This window comes from Callithrix jacchus, chromosome 8 (assembly GCF_049354715.1).
Source record: "Callithrix jacchus isolate 240 chromosome 8, calJac240_pri, whole genome shotgun sequence".
Taxonomy (NCBI): domain Eukaryota; kingdom Metazoa; phylum Chordata; class Mammalia; order Primates; family Cebidae; genus Callithrix; species Callithrix jacchus.
Window position 1 is genome coordinate 128,768,784 of NC_133509.1, and position 20,439 is coordinate 128,789,222.

At 52.7% G+C, this 20,439-nt stretch overlaps 1 protein-coding gene across 1 annotated transcript in view; it reads right to left on the reverse strand.

Annotated features, from left to right (window-relative positions):
* Nucleotides 1-20,439, reverse strand: part of ASB2 (ankyrin repeat and SOCS box containing 2) — a 42,619-nt gene that overhangs the window by 17,257 nt on the left and 4,923 nt on the right. The window contains exons 2-5 of the mRNA XM_035261358.3: nucleotides 12,899-13,177; nucleotides 4,950-5,054; nucleotides 2,479-2,645; nucleotides 1,507-1,662 (exon numbers count right to left, since the gene is read on the reverse strand). Of these exons, the coding sequence (XP_035117249.1) occupies nucleotides 1,507-1,662; nucleotides 2,479-2,645; nucleotides 4,950-5,054; nucleotides 12,899-13,104 (634 nt within the window). The 5' untranslated portion in view covers nucleotides 13,105-13,177. The remainder of the gene's footprint in view (nucleotides 1-1,506; nucleotides 1,663-2,478; nucleotides 2,646-4,949; nucleotides 5,055-12,898; nucleotides 13,178-20,439) is intronic.

Consider the following 20,439-nt stretch of genomic DNA (forward strand, 5'->3'; position numbering starts at 1 on the left):
ATGCACCTTGTGAGCACAGCTCTGCGAGTCTTCCTTGACCTACTCTAACCTCCTTTACAAGCCTCATCTCTCTCTAGACCCCAAACGTGCCCTTGGCTGTGTCCCCAGAGTTCTCACCAGGAGCTGCAGGTGGTATTGGAGTCACCTGGGCACTTGTCCAAATTAACCAGCCCTGGAAACCTCTGTGTCAATGTCAGTGGGAGAAGGAGTGAGGAATGGGTCAGGGAGACTGGCAGCAGGGGGAGGAGGGCTGCCTGTGTCTTGTTTCAAACAGGACCATAGGCCAAGCCCTCTACCTCTCTAAGGCTTGATTTCCTCACCTGTAAAATGGAGAGAATAAAATCTCGAGAGGATGCTATTGTAGTGAGACTGTGGGTAAGGCCTGAGCATGGTGCTTGGCACACAGGAGGTGTGCTTGCAAGTCTGGGGCAAAGCTCCGGCTGTGGGTTGCCCAGCTTCCTGGGTGCTCCCTCTGGATAGCTGAGGTTCAGGTGATAGGCATGGTGCCCTGGCAGGCACGGACTCCAGTGAAGACACTTCCACGGTGGGTCTGCAGTGGATCCCATGACCTACTACTCAGTTCCTGCTGCCCAAGCTGTTCCAAGCACTGGATAGCAGACACACGGAAATCAGGGATATCTGTCATCTTTCCAGGTACAGAGGCCGGATCATTTCTGCAGGATCCCGGCTGATTGCTTCAGTGTGTAGGGATGGACAGGAAGCTTTAGGATGTAGTGGTTGAGTGTGGTGTGACATCCAGCTCCCTGAGTTTAAACCCCTGGGGTACACCTTGCTGGGTGTGTGATCCTGGGCAACTCATTTCAAGTTTCTGTGCCTTAGGTCCTCATCTGCGAAAGGAGATGCCAACAGGGCCTACCTCATATGCAGATGTATGTGAGGGTTCCATAAGAGAATAGTGTCTGGCATGTACAAAACACTCAATCAATGCCAGCTACTGTGATTATTTTGATTTTGACTCTGGGTATTGCTAGGGCAGCCAATGAATATGTGTGGATGATGTATTGAGTAAGCCAGGAGGCTTTATTTTTTCTTAAGCAAATGTCCCCAAAGTACATGCTCTCGCATACCCCACGCCTTTGCCAATGCGGTTCCCCCTGCATGGCCAGTGGGTAATTCCTTCTCTGTGGTTCAGCTCAGGCACCCCTCCTCTGGGTGCCACTCCCCCAATGCTCCCTCAATGCCCCCTGCCAAGCTCTTCACGGTTGTCTGTGTGTGGGAGCCTAGTGGGCTGGGAGGGCACGCAGGCTGGACGATCGTTTTCCAGCTCCGAGCCCTCAGTGTCTCTCAGTGTCCTGGCCCAAGGGAGGCAGCTGGAAAATGTTGGTAAAATCCATGCCGGAATGCATGATTCATTTACACAAATTATGCACTTGAGCAGGGGCACGTTGCGGGTTATGCACTTATGGGAGCAACATTCGTTCCCCGTTGCCTGCCCAGCTTCTGGATCCTTCCTCAGGAAAGCCCACTCCAGGGTGGAACCCTCACCTTTGTAGAGCGGCGTCTCTCGGGATTTGTTGGAGATGTCCGGCTCGGCCCCGGCCTGGAGCAGTGCAAGGAGGCAGTCCAGGTGGCCCCGGCACGTCGCCAAGTACACGGCTGTTTCCTCCTGCAGGGTGCGCTGGTCGATGGCCCCTGGGTATGCTGCAGAGGGCCCACCGGGAAATTTATGAAGGAGGAAGATACTCGGCCCCGCAACACAGAGGCTGTCCCAGTTGCCTCCCAATTTCAAGAACGAGGTATGACATCCTCTGAGATTTACCAACTACAGACTGCATTCATCTGGCCCTTTCGCAGGCCATTTTAACCTCCTGGTTGTACAAGTCCAGCTCAGATGCCATCTCCTCTGAGAAGCCTTCCCTAACTGAGCCCCCTTCCTCTTCGAATATTCCTGTCCTTCCCTTGAACTCCCACCAGCCATTGCTGGAAACCCGCTGCCACATGCCAGGGTTTCTTGGAGTGTGGGGACCATTTAGGGTCTGAGCTGCTTCAGGGCAGAGGTGACACCTTCCTGCAGGAGTTGCCCTTCCGAATCTGGCTCAGCAGGAAGACGGGGCTCATAGAGGAGGCATGGCTGGCCCAGGGCCCCACAGCAGGTGGGAAATGGCCTTGGCCAGGCACAGGCACAGCTGCAGTATTTTTCACACCAAATCAGCCCCTGGGACATTCTGGAACAAGTTGGCAGCAGCTCTCCCAAAAATCAGCCCTCCCTCATTCCTTTTCTAGGAATTAGGCTCTCCTGTCCTCAGAAGCCTGGAGAGGTGGCAGTGGGGGTGTCTGTTGGGGGATGGAGACAACTCATTTCCCCACTCCTAACTCCGTGACTGTAACTGACAAACAGAGGTGACAGCCTTGCCTGCCCATCTCACCAAGGTGGATGTGGGTAAAGAACATGAAGCCCCAGGAGCAGCATGGCCAGTCCCTTTCCCACCTCTGGCCACACCCAGAGCTCCCCCTCACCTCGCTGCAGGACCTTCAGGCAGCCCAGCTGGCCATAGTATGCAGCCTCGTGCAGCGGCAGCCAGCCCTCCGTATTGGGCTCTGCGAGATTCTTCCCTTCCTTGATCATGGTCTTCAAGGCCTCTTCATCGCCGTCCTTGATGGCCTTTATCAAGGGGTCCACAGGCCTGCAAGAGCAAGGTGTGGGTCAGTCCTCAAGGTCAGGCCGAGCCAGGCCAGGTGGCCTCTCTCCCAGGAAGCGGGCAGGGCCTGCTGGGGGCTGGTAGCCAGTGCTGGCAGTGGGGTCACTCGGTCCTCATCCCTACTGGTTCTAGGATGAGCACTCAGCCCCTTGCAAACCAGTGGCTGCAAGAGGACTGGGGGACCCTCCATCCCTGTGGCTTTCCATGGCTGTGGTGAATGTTATATCAAGACCAATTGTACCAAGAAAATTCAGGCACACAACGCCAGCCTCCCAAGGGGTGGCTAACCACCCACATGGGAAACACTTGTGATAATTAAAGGCCTTCCCTGAGTATAGCACTCCAGCTTTTACCAAGCATGCTTACCTTGGGGGCCCCTCTTACTCCTGAGTATCTCTCTGGGGTCTTCCAACTCCTCTCCTTGCCCTGTCCCTTAGCCCCACTTCCAGTACATCCACATGCAGAAAAATTACATATATATGTATATGCTAGAAGGATTAACAAATTTAAAGCCTTCACAATTTAAGACTTCTGAATGTCAAAAAGATTTCAAGGCTAAAGTGAAGCCCTTCCTTGCTTGGCTTGTTAAAGTCCCTTTGTTCATTCATTGCTTCCTTCCTTCCTTCATTCATTCACTGAGCTCCCTACCCCATCCTTGGAGAGTCAGTGAGAACCATGATGGCTATGACTCTCAGATCCACTTTTGGGGAGGGTTCTGCATCAATAGCCCCATTTCCCAGGTGGAGAAGGTGAGGCTGGAGCCAGGCCTTGTTCCCAGGATCCCCACGCCATGTTGGGCTAGGATCGGCTCTGGGGGTCTCCGCCACCAGCCCCTGCACCCGCCCAGCCACTTCCTCCAGTGTGAGCAGCACTTCCTCCTGACTCGCAGGCTCTCTGGTTATTAATAGCATCAGAGCACAGATGCCGGTGAAGCGACAGACCCAGCAAGGACGATGGGAAAATGACCAGATAAGTCCTGAAGACCCCATCAACACCGTCACCGCCACCTTGATAAATTCCACTTAGGAGCAGCCAGAGCTGCCCCAGTCGGCATCAGGAAAAGCCCAGTGGGAGTACGTATCCCCCTTTTCCTGGAGGGTCTCAGTGGGACCCCAGCTGAAGTGGAAGGGAAGAGGGCTGGCTGTTCTTGTGGCCGTGGCGAACAGGGCATCGGTGCAGTGCGTGAGAACGCTTTCAGGACCCGTCGCCCAGCTTGCGTCTCTCCAGCTGTGATGCAGAACCCTGGAGCTCTCAGCCCCACACATTCACTGCTTCTCCATGACCTCAAAGTTCCCACCCTGTGGGTGGGGGAGGGTGCTGGGGGGTGAGGCTAACAGAGAGTAACCAGCTGGACGGGACCCTAGAGGTCACGTTGCCCTCCAGCCGTGTCCTACAGAGAAGGGAGACTCAGGGGACAGTAACACTCCAGTCGTCATGTAGGAAGCAGCAGCAGCTGAAACCAGCACTGGGTCTCCCTTCCAGATTGCCAACAACTCCTCACACCTACCACACCAAGGAGGTGGAGGGCGGCAGGATTTGAAAAGGGCTGGGAAGGAGAAAGAAGATATTGACCAATTGCGTCCTCCCCTCTCTACAACGTAACTGAGTGAGGAAATGGGGTTCCAGTGATGGGGTCCCTCTTTTGCTTTTGGCTGCTTCCAGGGTGGCTCTTCCAGGGGTACAGAGAGGGGAGGGAGGCAGAATTATTTTCCAAGGAAGCCATTAGCCCTGCCCCTAGTGCCAGGCACACAGAACCCCTTCAGCTCAGATTATTTCTGGATTTTAGCACCTGGCACTTCACAAATAAGGGCAGCAAAACAAAAGCTGTGGGTGTGAGCCTTTTGGATGTACCCGCAGCGATGGCGTGGGGAAAGTGAGACTGGGACAAACAGAAGGGTTCGCAAATTCATCAAGTTCAACTCCAAGCTCTTCTGAGCCTCTGGGGGTCTAAGGCCATCTCCCCAGTCTCCTTTGTGCTGGGTCCCCAGTTGCAGAGCCCCGTGGGGTTCCTCCAGTACTCAGATCCCATCTGGGGGCATCCTAGCAGGCAACACCAGCATGCCTGGCTGGCAGTTCCTTGAGGACTGAAGTCTGTGGCCACCAAGCCCAGCTCAGCAGGAGCAGCGGGGTCCCAGGGGGACACCCTTAGAAGGAGCTTGCCTGGCAGGTGCCTCCATAGTGCCCTCTGCCCTCCTGGATGGGGGCTGTGGACCTGCTTCCCACCCTCCCTGCCACCTCAATTAGGGGAGTGAACTTGGATGGCCCTGGGGCCAGACAGGAGTCACTTACGCCAGCTGGGAGGCCTTGAACAAGCTGCTGCTGTATTTCTGCATGACCCCTTGGAACAAGCCCATGGGGGCGCGGGCTGGCGAGCTCTCGGGAGGCGCAGCGGACCTGGAAGGCGCAGAGCAGGAGTGAAAGAGGGAAAAGTACTCTGCATAGGAGAAGCGGGTCATGGCTTCAGGCAGACGCGAGGATGGAGGGAGAGCTGGCGAGAGACTGACTGACGGACAGACACAGCGCTCTGAACCAAAGCAGATGGCTGGGTCCTCTCCGTGTGCTGGACACAGCTGCTGTGTCTCTGGATTATTTTTGGCCCTTGGAGGAAGCCCTGGGAGATTTAAATGACCATATAAGACAACAATGAGGTTAACCTCACCCCACCCCCAGGATCCCCTCCCCAGCCAGCCACAAGGGAGGCAAATACAAAGCAAGGTGACATTCTTCACCCTGGAGGATGTGAGCCAGGGTCAGCAGGTCAGCAGGTCTCAAGATGAAAAGGGCTCAGCCTCACCACTGGCCAGGCAGGTCCCTACAGGGTGGGACGAGAAATGCATGGGGAAGCAGAGGACAGGGGAGCAAAGCTGAGAAACCAAGCTGTGCCTGTGACCCCCCATGCCCACCTGCTGGCTCCTCATTAGGGGATCTTGTCCCAGGGGTGCGAGCAGACACTACAGCAAACTCTATAATGTCACTATAGGATGCACAAGGAAGGTCATCGCAACCAGACACAGGTTCGTGTCCAGGTTCTGGTGCTCCTTGGCCATGTGATGTGGGACAGGTTGACCATCTCTGTGCCTTAGTCCCCCCACCTGCAAGGTGGCATGAAAACAGCCTGTGCTTGAGGGCCAGTGAGGCCTGCGTAAGCGGCTGATGTGAGGAGCTTGGTGGAGTGAGCGCAGAGGGGGTTGCACACGTGCTCGCTGTTACTTTTCTCGTCATTTTCCTCTCTAAGCCTCAGTTTCCCACCCTGCCAGGCTCTTGAGAGGGTGGAAGGGCTGGAAGAAGGAGGATGGCCGCTCCACACATCTGAGTCGGCCTGGGGTCCTCGTGAGAACAGGGTATGTGGTCCCTGCTGACCCCACCCCCAGGAGGTCAGGCCTGGCGCTCTCACACCCCAGTGGGCCTGGCCTTTCCCCACACTTTTCTTGGGGGATTGGGGAGGATTCTGCTACCAGTGACTCACACCCTGTGGAGCATGAGGTAATTGTGACCCTGAGAAACACTCGCACTCTTTCAGGCCAGGCCAGTGCCTAAAGATTCTGTGAGTACCCCCGGCAAGGCCAGGGCCTGGTGGAGAGGAGCAGGGCCGGTGAGAGGAGGGAGACATGCTCACCCCTCTGCTTCACCCTCTCAGGGTTGGCTGTAGGCCTGGCCGCCTTCCTCACCCTCACTGCAGTCACTCCTTCCCACCTTCCTTCTCCCGCCCCCTGCTCCCGGCCTTCTACTGACCCGCACCGGGGTGGAGGGGACACCTCCTGCAGGTGTCCTCATTCATCCTCATCCATCGACTGTAGATGGGGGTGCCTTTTACAGATAAGGACACGGAGGCTGTGAGCGCAGGGTCACCTGCAGCGGGGCAGCGAGTGAGCAGAGGTTCAGTCCGCTGCTGTCTGCCCAGCTCTGATGCCACCCTGTCCTCTGAAGGCCTGGCCTCTTTCTGCCTTCTCATTCTCTCTCCAGCTCTCCGACCTCCACACTGACCAGCCCTGCAGCTTTGAACAAGCCCCGTCCCCTCTCTGTGCCTCAGTTTTCTCATTTGCAAAATGGAGAAGTGAAACTGGGACCAGACTGGGAACGTCTTCACTGCTTCTGCAGCTGTGGAGAAAGTCCATGTCCAGCAGATCTCAGAGCCAGGGCCCCTCGTCAGCCCTACTAGTTGCTGGACTTAGTGTCCTCTGCGTTAGCACCTGGTCCTGAGAAGGAGTGAGAGCCAGGCAGGTGGAGGCAGCCTGGGGCCAGGCTCACCTCGGCCGTCTCCAGCCGCGTCGTCTTGATGAGGCCCTGAGCTTCCACCTCCCAGGATCCTTGGGTCATGGCTGCCCTCATGCTTAGTCCACGTGTGGCCTCCAATCACCCGCCATCATTAGAATGTTTTTAGCAGGATAATAAAGCATTGGTAAAAAGCCCACTGCACCGTTCTAAACTAGAACCCATTGCTGCATACTAACAGCAGCCATGGTGGCCGGGAGGTTGAGGCTGCTGGAGGTGGAGGGAGATGGTGATGATGACAGCTTCTGACAACTGTGCAGAGCAGACACGTTCGCGAAGGCATGACTCTCCTCTCCTCATTTCCATCCTCCTGCCGTCATTGATGAGGCAGCAGCTATGCTGTTCCAATTTGCAGATGAGGAAACAGACAGACTGAGTTCCGTTCAACAAGGATTTCCCAGCTCTGGCTGGCCATGCAGCTCATTAAGACATACCTTTCTGTGGATCCTGAGGATGTTGGGAAGCCATCAGGGAGGGAAACGAGGTCACACACAGACACAGAGTCACAGAGGATGCACTGAGGTCGAGGCAGGAGGGCTCGTTCTGGGAGCACTGAGATCGGGGTGCTTTGGGGGCTATGCAAGGCAACTGCTCAGAGTTACTGAGCCCTGAGTCTCAGGGCTGGCTGGGGAGCCAGGGCCCCTGACTGGGTTTTGTGCTCTTGCTGATCGAGGCTAGAGGCCCTGATTCCCCTCTGGCCCCAAGCAGGGGAATTCCAAGCAGAGCAGACCTCCTGGGCTGAGTCATGGGAGGTGCGAGGAGCCTGGCCTCTGCAGGATGTGGTGCAGGTCATGGCCTGGAGGAGCCCAGGTAGGGCCTCTGTCCTTTGTGTGTCACTGGGCAGGCTCTGGGGTGAAGAGATGTCACCATCACCTGACCCTGGAGTCCAACTTGTCGTGGATTCAGACCTATCAGGCTCCGTGAGAGCAGAGAATGGGCTGGGGGGACAGTGTATCTTGTCACTTGGTGGGTCAACGCATGGCTGCCCTGTCTGAGTCAGCAAGAAGCCAGGACAGCCCCAGGGAGGCAGTGACTGGGCTGGGCCTGGCTGAAGGCAGGAGGCAAGTAGGCATCTTAACAGAGGAGAGAGCTAACAAACCCAAGATTCCACCTCACACCCACCACCGTGCCATGAGTCCACCCCACACCCCCCACAGTGCCATGAGAGTCCACCCCATGCCTGCCACTGTGCCAGGCCCTCTGTTCTCACCCTAGAGCCTCATGGCGACCTATGTCAAGCCCAAATATCAAGAGTATGATGCGTAGCACACAGTAGGCGCTTGATAAATTTAAGTAAATAAAACAAACCATCAAACAAAAGTCACTGAAGGATGAAAACCACACATGGCAATCTTGGTACTGTATGTTTGTGGACCAAGGTCTCATACTGCTGGAGAGCCGTCCCCTGCCCTCTCGGGTAGAGAGAAGAGCTCACAGCATGTAACTAACTCCCACCCTGGTTCCTGCACGGTCTCTGGAATCGGCCTCCTACCCACGAGGTTTCTGTTTTTCCCTCATTCACCAGCGGGTCCGTCCTCTCTGGGCTGACCAGAGAAAAATCACATGTAGAGGAGAGCATGAATTCCAAGCTGCAGTGACTCTGCCTTCCTATCCACAGCTGCGACTCATCGAGCACTTGTTACGCACTAAGCCTTGTGACACTGTACAGAGCATCTCATTTAATTCTCCAGTCCACTTGGTGAAGGAGATGTAATCGGCTTCCTTTGCAAATGAGGGAACTGAGGCTCAAAGAAGCTTGCTTCCTCCAGTCTGCTTGACGAACTCCTATTCATCCTGCAAAGCCTACTTCCTTGACTAAGTGAATTGACCCTTTCCAGTGTCCCTCTGTAACTGAGGAAGCTGTGCTCGCCCTGCTGGGCCATCAGTTAGTTCTGGGCCTGAACCACCTCATTCGACTGTGATTTTAGGGAGAGCAGGGCCCAGGCCTTATTCACAACCTGCCATATCATAAGTGCACAGTAAGTGTGGGCGGCCTGATTTGAATTGTCTGCAGCTGTGCACACATCGGTCTCAGCCAGTTCCTGCTTCATGTTTTCCTCTTTTGTCTTCTCAGAAACTATTTAAATAAAATGCAGAAGTTTAAAGATTCTGAAGATCCAGCTTCCTGGACTCACTCTGGCTGGTCCCTTCATGCAAACCTTGGGCTCTGCACTTCATGGGTTCACAGGCCCCACTTCTCCACGAAACAGAAGCTAGGTCTGTCTCTTGGGGTTCCTTAGGGAACCACAGCTTGGCAAATGATCCTCATCAAATCCTGTCCGTTACATTGAGGAGGGAGAGAAGCAAATTTGGAAATGGTTTTTAGCAGAATTCTGTTTTCTTTGGGATACTGATCTGACTTTCATTTTTGAGATCCCAAAGACTCAGTGGACTCCATTTTGGTCACAATATAATAATGACCGATTACATGCTAGAGCATTTTATTGGTTTTCAAAGGTATTTATTTATTTAAAAACATTTATTAGGCACCTACAATGATCCAGTCTCTAAGCTGGGCACCAGAGATATAAATAAATAAATAAACAAACAAACAAACAATATCAGCTCAGCTCTCTGTCCCCAAGGAGGTCACAGTCCTAGTTGGGAACACTCTCAGGAAGACCCAAGAAGCTTGTCTATGAAGCAGAGGCAGTCATGAGGTTGGTATGGGGGCACTCAGACAGCGCCAGGGGGTCAAGATGAGCTGCAAGATGTGGGAAGGCTCCAACACCACCTCATCTTATTTGCTTTTCATCAGAATACCGTAAGGGGAGCACAGCACATGTTCGTTGTTGCTATTTTAGAGAGGAGGCCACTGGGGCTCAGAGAGGGTTAGCAACTTGCTGAAAGTTGCACAGCTAGTAAGTGACAGAGGAGGAATTTGAATCTCTAGATCTATTTCTCTTTCCACTCTGCTGCCTCTTCAACTATCCCTTTATTCACCCATTCACTCGTTCGCAGATAAGTCTGTGGTGCCTGCCACAGGTCAGACACAGCGCTTCACTGGAAGCATAGGTTAATGGCAGAAGCAGATGAATAAATAAGAATTGTAAGTCAAGGTCAAGACCACAAAGTAAACAGCCATGAGAGCAAGGAAGAGGTGACAAACCAGCTGTCCCGGGAGGGTGGTCAGGGCAGGACTGGCTGAGGAGGTGACGCTTAATCTCAGACCTGAAGATGAGAAGGAGCTACTGTGTGGCTTTCCTGTAGATGTCCTGTTGCTGAACTTGCTGTGGATTTATTTGGAGGATAAAAGTGAACAAGGACTGTCTCGGGTCCTGCACCCACTGTAATGCCGTGTCGGGGTGTCTGAGAGCACAAGTGTGTGTGTGCCGTGTGAATTTGGGGACCCTGAGCCTCTGTGTGTGGGAGACGGATGTGCTGAGGTCAAAACCTCACCTCAAGGTCTGACAGGGGAAGGAAACAAAAAGAGGCCTTCACAGCATCAGCAGAGCCTGGTGAAGTGACTGAACTTCAGAGCGGGACAGACTCTGGTTCCATGCCCGGCCCTGCTGTGGGCATGTTTTGTCATCTGTAAAATGGGCATAGAAGCATCCAGTCTGGGGGGTTTTTGTAAACATTAAGTGAATTACTGTGTACCAGGCACATGGGAGATGCTCAATGTACATTTTGTGGGGAGGAGGAGAATTGCATTGAACATTGTATTTAAGGACTTTTTCTTCCCAGCAGGGCCCAAGCTCAGCCTCCTTCCAGAGGCAGGGGCGCACAGCTGAACCTAGGAGGTTTCAGGTCGTTCCTAGAGTAAGAAGATGCAGGCTGACCGTCCTCTGCTACATTCCTTGTGGGGCTGGACCTCAGATAAGGGCTGCTTGACCAGAGAAATGGTTTCAGTTCTCCAGGAGAGCTTGTTCTGCAGGAAGCTGAATAAATGCTCATGACCCACTGTGGGCCATTTCCTTACCCGCCAGATGAAGGAGGAGTCAGGGTCTGGAGGCTGAGGGCCCACTTAGTTCTAATGTTTCCAAGCATGCCTGGGACTCCTGAGGGGCCTCCCATTCTGGAGAGAAGGCTGCAGACACCTGGGGGGATGTGCTGGCTTCATGCAGCCAGCCCTGTCGTCTCTATCTGACCCCTCCTGAGTTAGAGGAACCTGTGGTCTATCTCAGGTTGAACTGGCCAGAACAGGAACCAGGGCCACTTTGAGCGTTCGCCAAGATGACCGCAGTCCTTGGCTTCAGGTTTCAGTTTTTCAGATTGGGTTTCAGAATGGAATGTCCTTGGGGGCAGCTCAGTGACCTGGAGCCTGTGTGCTCTTTCCAGCTTCCCAAAGTAGCTGTCTGCCTTCCCCTTTAAAAGGGGCTCCTCAGCCCTGGGCATCCTGGGCTCTGCCCAGCCAGCCTGACAGAGATGGTCCAGCCTCGGCAAAAGCAAAGTCACTTAGGGGACAGGGCTGAGATGCACTATCACCCACCTTCATCCCCCGTCAACTGTGACTGCACATTGGAAAAAGTCTGTTTATTGTGGTTGTTATTTGAGACGGAAGCTGAGGTTCTGAGAGGTTGACTTGCCCGAGGTCATGTAGGGAGCCAGCGGGCTGCTGTAGACAATGAGATTGGTGTCCATGCCCCAAAGTAACACTAACACAATTGCTTTTTTGTTTTTTTTGAGATGGAGTTTCGCTCTTGTTACCCAGGCTGGAGTGCAATGGCGTGATCTCGGCTCACTGCAACCTCCGCCTTCTGGGTTCAGGCAATTCTCCTGCCTCAGCCTCCCGAGTAGCTGGGATTACAGGCACGTGCCACCATGCCCAGCTAATTTTTTGTATTTTTAGTAGAGACGGGGTTTCACCACGTTGACCAGGATGGTCTCGATCTGTTGACCTTGTGATCCACCCGCCTCAGCCTCCCAAAGTGCTGGGATTACAGGCTTGAGCCACCGCGCCCGGCGCTAACACAATTGTTAAAGCAATTCCCATGCCTTGCTAGTCATGACTTTGGCTAGGGGCTGGGGGGACCAAAAGCAATCTTACGGCTTACCATATGCCTTTTCCAAATGCATTTTAAGATCAATCACCTCTCTGTTTAATCCCCTCTCTGCTCCCACCTCCTACCGAGAAGGTGTCTTCTAGATCTGCACTGTCTGATGAGGGAGTCACTGGCCATATGTGGCTGGGGAGTGCTTGAAATGTGGCCGGTCTGAATCAGGATGTGCTGGGGTGTGAAATACACACTGGATGTCAAAGACTTGATGGGCCAAAATAATCGGTAACGATCTCATTCATCATTTTGATATTGATGAAAATATAAACATATTGGTGGAAATGGTGATATTTCAGACATGAAACATCAATGAAAATTAATTTCACCTGTTTCTCTTTACTTTCTAAATGTGGCTATGGAACCTTTAAAATTGCATCCATGCATTGCAGTTGTGGCTGGTGTCATATTTGGATGGCACTGCTTTAGAAGGTCCTGTGACTGAGAGGATGAGGTGGTGCTGAGAGGTGGGAGCCAGAAGGAGACAGGATGGCCCTGCCTGGCAGACATCCCTTGCTCACCAGACATGTTTTTCAAGGGAGACTGCATAGATAGGGTTGTAGCATCAGCCCCACTGCAGTTAGCACAAAGCTGGCATTGCAAGGCCAGGGCGTGGGCTTCGGAGCCAGGCAGCTCCGCCCTCTGCAGTGTAATCTACTGGCTGTGTGACCTCGGGCCTCTTTTTCAGCCCTGAGCTTCAGTTTCCTCACCTTTTAAATGTAACTATAACTCAGAGCTCACCAAGAGGATCCTTAGGAGGATTAAAGAAGGCAGAGTGTATACAGCGCCCACTGCAGTACCTGGCACAGCCAGAGCTCCATAAGTTTAGGTAGCAAATGTAAATCAGGAAGGTGTGAAAGGCAACCTAGAGACCAGGATACCTTGGTTTCGGATTAACAGCATTAGGGATCAGCAGTCTGTGGATGTTCTGGGTGGCCCCACTCCCCTCATCAGCCTTGCCTTGCTCACCTGGTCCATGGGTAGAAATGGGCAGGTTGGCGGTTGGCACACCCAGACACGGTAGCCTCAGCAGTGGTTGGGCCCCTTGTCTTGTCTGCCAGGCTCTGCTCGATGGCCATCTGCACCAGCTCATCCTCGCTCAGGCTGCTGTACAAGCTGTACTCCTCCTGCCCGATGGTACACTGGCCTCCCCGAGTGCTGATCTGCGTGGCCATCCTCCTCCACCTTTCACCCTGGCCTCCAGAACAGATACCCGGTGGGGAGGATGAAACAGCAAATCAGAAAACCCTGTGTGGAAACCAAAACCATCCTGGTCATGAACAGTTTTGCAGGATAGCTGTTCACCCACAGGGAAGGGTGTGCATTTCACTGACAATAATGCATTCATTTTAAAATTCATTCATTTGGTCACATGACCCACCCAACCACTTATCCATCTGTATATCAGTCCATCCACTCATCTATTCATTTACCCACTAGCCCATCTCACCATCCATCCATTTACTCATCCTCCCATACATCCATCTACCCACTGACCTGTATGTTATCTACCATCCCATCCATCCACCCCATCTCCATCTATTCAACTATCCAACCACCTCCTCAACCTCCATCCATCCATCCATCCATCTGTCCTCTCACCTAACCATTTATCTGTCTATTCTCTCATCAATCACTACCCCTTATCTATCTATCCATCTTTCTATCCATCCAACCATCCAACTATCCTCCCACCCCTCCATTATCCATCCTTCTCTCTGTCTACCCAGCCACCCATTTATTCATCCATCTTCCCATCCACCCACCATACATCTATCTGTCCAATCATCCACTCATCCATTGTTTATTTTTCCATTCCAGGTAACCTATCTATCCATGTATTTATGCATAATTAACTAAAAGGTCACTTGTTGAGCTCCCATCTGTGTCAGGCACTATTCTAAGCACTGATTCCAACAGACAATGATTCAAAGACAAAAGACAAAGCCCCTTGCCCTCACGGAGCTTACACAGGATAGTATACCAGTCACCAAGAGCACAGATCCTGGCATTTCTCCATTTCTTTGCACTGTGGCAGGCCTGAGAATACCAGAGATGAGTCAGACACAGACCCACTACTTGAAATCATATGATCTAGCTAAAGCCAGTCATTAATATACTTTTCCATGTTAATTCCAGTGACTCTTTTCGTAAAAGTGCCAGAGAGTAATGGACTCTGGTTGAGTGTCAACTGCTTTAAGAAAATGAAGTGGGTTCAAATGCTTCACATTCGCTAGATCAGTCAAAAAAGAAAAGAAAAGAAAATGAAGTGGAATGAACTAAGCTTGATCTTCATTCTGGCTGGCTGATTCACACTGTGTGGGTCAATGGTTCTTGGTCCTGGCTGAACATTGAATCACATGGCCCTCTGAAAAATACCCGGAATGCCAGTGCATTACTTTGATTCGTTCAGCACATATTCACTCCGTTTCCCTAAAGGCAGACCTCTCCCCAGTCTTCCCTGTTGATATTGGCTGCAGGTCCACATGACTTGCCCGGGCCTATGAGTGTTGATGGACACACGTCAAGGAGATACATGACAAGTGTGTGCACCAGGATCTGCTCTTGCTCCTCTGCCATCACCAAGAAAAGAGCTTGCTGCCCCTCAGCCTAGACCCCAGAGAGAACCCACCTGGGCACCTAGGCCAGGCCTCCTCGGAGGAGCCTGCTCCTTCCTCAAGGCCCAGGGCAAGTGCCTGTCTTCTGGGAAGCCTACCCAGATTCTGAGAAGAAGAACTGCTCCTGAGCTACGGTCAGTAGTTCACGGGTGAACTTGGCCCTGGATCCTCTTTCCAAGGCCAGCACCTTATGTGAGGAGGTCAAAGTTCACTGCATGGTTGGCTGAACATCTCCATTTTCATAGGGTGTGGCGGATCCTGCAGATGATCCTCCCAGCAGCCATTTCCCCCATCCTCCCTGACAGCAGAAGCTGGCTTTGTCTGGGCAACAGGGTGCCCTGTCCCATGGATGAGTCATGACTGTTTCAAGCCAGGTGGGATGATCTCACTGCCTCAGCCAGTGACTAGTCCAGGGGTGGGAATGTAGTCTAGTTTTATCCAAAGAGATATAAAAGAAAGTCTGCCGGGGTGCTCCTACAAAAGACTTTCCTTTCAAATAAAAGAGAAATTAGTGAACAAAACGACTCCTTGCCCCAACCTCTGCTTAGTGCTTGGAGGGCCTGATGCTCGGAGTGGTAGCAGCTATCCTGTGACCATGAGGAGGACAGTGAATGACAGGTTGATACAAGGAGTTTGGCAGATGGTTGGTAGTTTTGCTGCGTTCATTATGTTCCAGGGCTGCTGAATCAATGCTGGGCCTGCCCGCCCTAGCCTACTTGTTAGGTAAGGACTGAAGATCCCTGTGGTTTAGCCAATGCTAGTCGGGTTTTCTCTTATAGGCAGTCAAAATCATCTTAACAGATGGCTCTCAGGCCGGGCATGTCGAGGCTCTCGTGTGGCCCTCAGATCAATGAACTTTAAGGCTCCGGCTGGGACCCGGGCACTGTGATGCTGGAGGCTTCTTTAGTGACACCAGTGTGTGGCCAGGGTTGAGAACCACTGCTCAGAGAGATTAATATGTCAGGTGGCCACTCTGTGGTCCACACTAGGGGAGAGGAAGGGGCTTCATGACCTCACGATCACTTTACGCCTGATGCTTGGAGTGCTGTAGTTTTACTTATTATGACAGGAATCTGGGACAGGGAACTGAGGGACTTGGGTTTCTGTTTCAAGTCAGCCATGAGCACCTCTCTTCCTCTCTTGTGTCCTCAGTTTTTCCATCTGTTAAATGGCGGGGTAGACTAGATCCTGTCCTCTGGCCCTCTGGTACTAGCAGGAGGTACCTGTGCAGCTGGGTGGACCCCCCATCTCCAGCTGGCCCAGGTGTGGCTTCCCACTCCTTTGCTGCTTCCATGTGGCTGGGGTCCCTGCCAGGTCTGAGTGGGCCCAGGTCTGCCTTCAGAGGGGCAGGAAGGGGGCTTTGCCCAGTGAGGTATGACCCCCTCCCCTTCTCTAGAGCTGGTTTGGTTTTACATACCCCACCACCTGATGCAAGGTAGGGGCTCAGTGCATATGGTACTAAACTAGCTGGAAGTGCTGGTACCCAGGACCTGACCTGGCATCCCGGTGCCACCATCTAAAGGTGTCTGCTCAAAGCCAGGGCACAAGGAGGAAGAGCACTGCACTAAGAGTCATGGACTGCACTATGATCTCCACGCTAGTGCCAAAGTGCGTTGTGACCTCGGCTAAGTCCCCGTCCCACTCTGGGCCTTAGTTTTCTCATTGTAAAAGGAGGATTTGGGGCTGGATGGTTTCCACAGATTTTTCAGTTCTAAAGAGTCTGCAACTCAACGAGACGTTTGGTTTGGCTCTGTGCTATTAAACCTCAAACTATCTGTCCCTGGGATCCCCTATGGCCATGTTGACCGGTCCCCCATATGAAAAGAGCTTAGCATTGGCCACGGGGGAACAGGGAACCAGCGGGGAGTGGAGGGATCTTGAGTCTGGAAGTCGGGACCTCTAAGTCTACTTTCAATTCTGCAACTTACTAGCTATATGACCTGGGGCAAGTCACTTCCCCTTTTCTGGGCCTCAGTTCCTTTAAAAAATGGGAATGAGACAAGCTGCTTCCCTAGGTTGTAGAAGCGTATGTGAGCTAAGATGTGTAGGCAGCTTGTAAGGGTAACATGATTATTTACTGGGGACCCCTCCAGCCTGTGATTTCAAGGCAGCTGTTGGCCCTGCAGCCTGGTATGGGCCAGAGACTCATAGACAGCATGAGGTTGCTGTGGCCCTTCCACTGCCACGTGCCTTCCTAGAGGCGAAGGAAGCCAGGTAATGCTCACCCAGAATCGCCAATCCCACAGGTAATTCCAGATTCACCAGACCTTTCCCAAGCCTCTCCCATGGGTTGACGCCACTCAGAGACTTTACACTAACCAATTATCCATGTCATTACCCTCACACAGTCCTGGAAGGGAGGAAAGCTTTTTCACTGAATTAACTTAATTCCTGTTCAGCGCCTCTCCTTCCAAAAGGACCTGGATGCTCCTATGTTATTGGTCCCATTTTACAGAGGAGGCAGTTAAGTTCAGTGGGAGAGGGGAAGGGTTTATAGGAGGCCAGATAGCTAGAAAGCTGAGATTTGAAGCCTGATCTTTCAACCTCAAATCCAATGTTCCTTCTGGCAATTCCAGGAACGCTGAAGCAAGCAATTGGCACACATGGGTTTGGAGCAGACCTGTCCTCATCCAGCTGCAGCCAGCTATCCTCCCAGCTTCCTGGCACCCGCTGGCCTGCATCTGTGCCCTGGGAACCACACCAGCCCTTTTGCCTGCTGCTTGGAAGGTAAACACACAGAGAGAGGAGATGGGCTTAAACTTAGGACCTGGAGAGGGTCTACTCCTTAGACTGCTTCTCTCCCTAGAAAGTCCCAAAACTTCTGAGGAGCAGGACTATGTCACACTTGTAACCCCAGGACCTAACCCAAGACTGGGTACACAATAGGTACTTAATGAATGCTAGGTGGACAGGCGAATGAATGATAAGATCACGCCAGTGCTTCAAGCCTTGGAAGCACAGCTGTTATAGAGAAGTTTACTCCTTTGAGGAGGCGCCTCTCCTACCCCACTGTGGACCCACTCATCTCTTGCTTTGCCACTGAGGCCCTCAGCCTTCAAGCGTTCTTGGACAAGTTACCCACCGTGAGTTGCCTCATGCATTAAAATGGAGATATTAGTAAGTATTATTATGGGGTTGGTGGCAGAGTCAAAAGGGCTCACGTGTGTACAGGCTCAGCAATGGGTCTGGCTGCTAGTAAGTGGGCAATGCACGAGCCACTTGGACAGGAAAGTCCCTGTCCCTGAACTGACGCAATCGTAGGCTGGTGACAGCCGTCAGGGATACTCTGGTGGTGTCTCCCTGGAGACAGGTGGTACTGCCCATCCCCAGCCTGAGCGGGAAGATATGAAGCAGCCTGGGGAGCCAGCTTGACTGAGTTCAGGTCCCAGCTTTGCTGCTTGTTAGCCGGGAGAGCCTCTGGAACAGCAGTTTCTCCAGCTGTAAAACGGACATGTTCAGAGAACCTATTTCTTGGGAGAGGCAATGATTCAGGGTGATGCCTTCCTCCTCTTTGGACCTCAGTTTCTCCTTGTCCTGAAGATGCGGCCCAGCTTGATTTCTGAGGCCTTTGCCTGGGGGTTGGGTGGCCTTCTGAGCCTAAGTCTTGGAGGGAGGCCAGTAGCCTCAAGGGACACTCTGGGAGGCTGATTGAAATCAAAAATAGCCTTTCCCAAGGAAAGCAGGAGTCTAATGGGCCTTGCCCAGCCAAGCCAGGGGCCTGAAGAGGGAAGAGCCAGTCCAAGGCCAGTGTGGAGCAGGGGAGGCCTGGCCCCTCAGGGCCTTCAGAAGTGCCTCTCCTGCCCTCTTTGCAGCACCCCAAACATTGGTTCTTGAGGAGCCCCACTTCTCCCAAGTGACATCTGTAAAGTGGCTTTGTCAGGGTTACTAAGGTTCATCCATGTAAAGCACTCGGAGCGGCGCTTGGTTCATTCAGAGCCAGTGCTCTTCTGAGTTGGGCCTTAGTCTCCATATCTGTGAAATGGGTAAAGAGACATGGACCCTGGCAGGATGTAGTGAGGATCAAAAGCACATTTGAAAAGTGGTCCTTTTTCCTCTAGTATCTACCCCTCTCTACCAACCCAGGCTCGCAGACAGCCAGGGTCTGTCTGGGGAGCTGGTGGTGGATGGGGTGGGTCTGTGTGATTGTTTGAGGGGCTGGGGTGGGAGGGGTGGTCACTCTCCAGATATCTCAGCAGAAAACTAGGTCTAGAGGGGACACACTGGGAGGGCGGGGCCAAGGAGGAGGCTGGCAGCCATCCTCCGGCATACCAAGCTCCACCAGAGGCTTGGGTCATGCCAGGAACTTGGGTCAGGCGTGTGAGGCTGCAAAAGCCACTTGGCATCCTCAGCTGTGTTTGCGGATGGAGCTGCTCATCAGCCCACCCTGCCCTGTGAGGTGTCCTTCCAGACACAGCTCCAGCACCTCCTCTACCAGGAAGCCTCCCTGATGGTTCCATGGGCCCCCTTTGAATTCTACCATTTGGACTGCCTGCTATGGGCCTGTCTCTCTAGAAAGTCCAGAAACTTCTGGGGAGCAGGACTATGTCATATTATGTTGTAACCCCAGGACCTAACCCAAGGCCATGTACACAATAGGTATTTAATAAATGCTGGACAGACAGGTACGTGAACCATAGAATCATGACAGTGCTTCACACCCTTGGAAGCACAGTCGTTGTGGAAAAGTTTACTGCACAGTGGCAGGCGGTGGCATGGCCCTGGCGACCCACGGCCTGTACTCAACCCTGGCTCCACCACCTCCTGGCCATGTGATGGGGAGCAGGTTACTTGGTGCCTCAGTCTGCTCATCTGTAAAATGAAGATAATAATGGCATCCAGCCTATGGAGGTGTTGTCAGGTGAAATGAGGTGACAGATATAAATGAAAAGCACCTAGCACACAGTCAGTGGCCCTGAAAAATTTGCTCATGTTATTCCATAGGTCGCAAGATGCTGCAATTCTCTGCCATGACCCCAGAAAGTGGGTGAGACAGCCTGGACCTGTTCCTGCTGAGAGGATGCTACCTGAACCGCCCAGCCAGCGGTTCTCCAGGAGGCTCCATCTGAGGGATTGGATTCCCACAAGCTCTCCTCCATTTAACAAGATTGAGAGTGAAAGGGAAAATAAGCCCCAAGCCCAGCCTTCTCCTGACAGCTGCTGTCAAAAGCTGCCGCTGTCACTGTCAGCTCCTCAGGCTGTGTGCAGAGCCTGCCAATGGTCAATAAACGGGCTGGAGCTTGGGGATGAAGGGGACCTCTACACTCTCTCCTGAAGTGCAGGATGGATTCTGCCCACTCATTCAGACTCCTCACTCATTCAGATTCCTGCCCTCTCTGCTCACATAGTCTGCTGCCCTAGAACTTTGGAAGGACCCACAGCTCAGTCCACTCTACTCTCAGTCCTAAGCTGGAATTTCCTTCCTTCCCTCTTTCCCTCCTTCCCTCTTTCCTTCCTTCCCTCCCCCCTCCCTTCCTCCCTCCTTTCTTTCTTCTTTCTTTCTTTCTTTACTTTAAGTTCTGGGGTATATGTGCAGATTTGTTACATAGTTATTATACACATGCCATAGTGGTCGGCTGCATCCATCACCGCGTCATCTACATTAGGTATTTCTCCTAATGCTCTCCCTCCCCCAGCCCCCCAGCCCCTGGTAGGCCCTGGTGTGTGATGTTCCCCTCCCTGTGTCAGGTGTTCTCCTTGTTCAACTCCCACTTATGAGTGAGAACATGCGGTGTTTGGTTTTCTGTGTTTGTGTTAGTTTGCTGAGAATGATGGTTTCCAGCTTCATCCATGTCCCTGCAAAGGACATGAACATCTTTTTTATGGCTGCACTTGAATTTCTGCATGAGATGACTGCCGACAAATGACAAGAGTGGCCATGTAGTGAGCACTTAA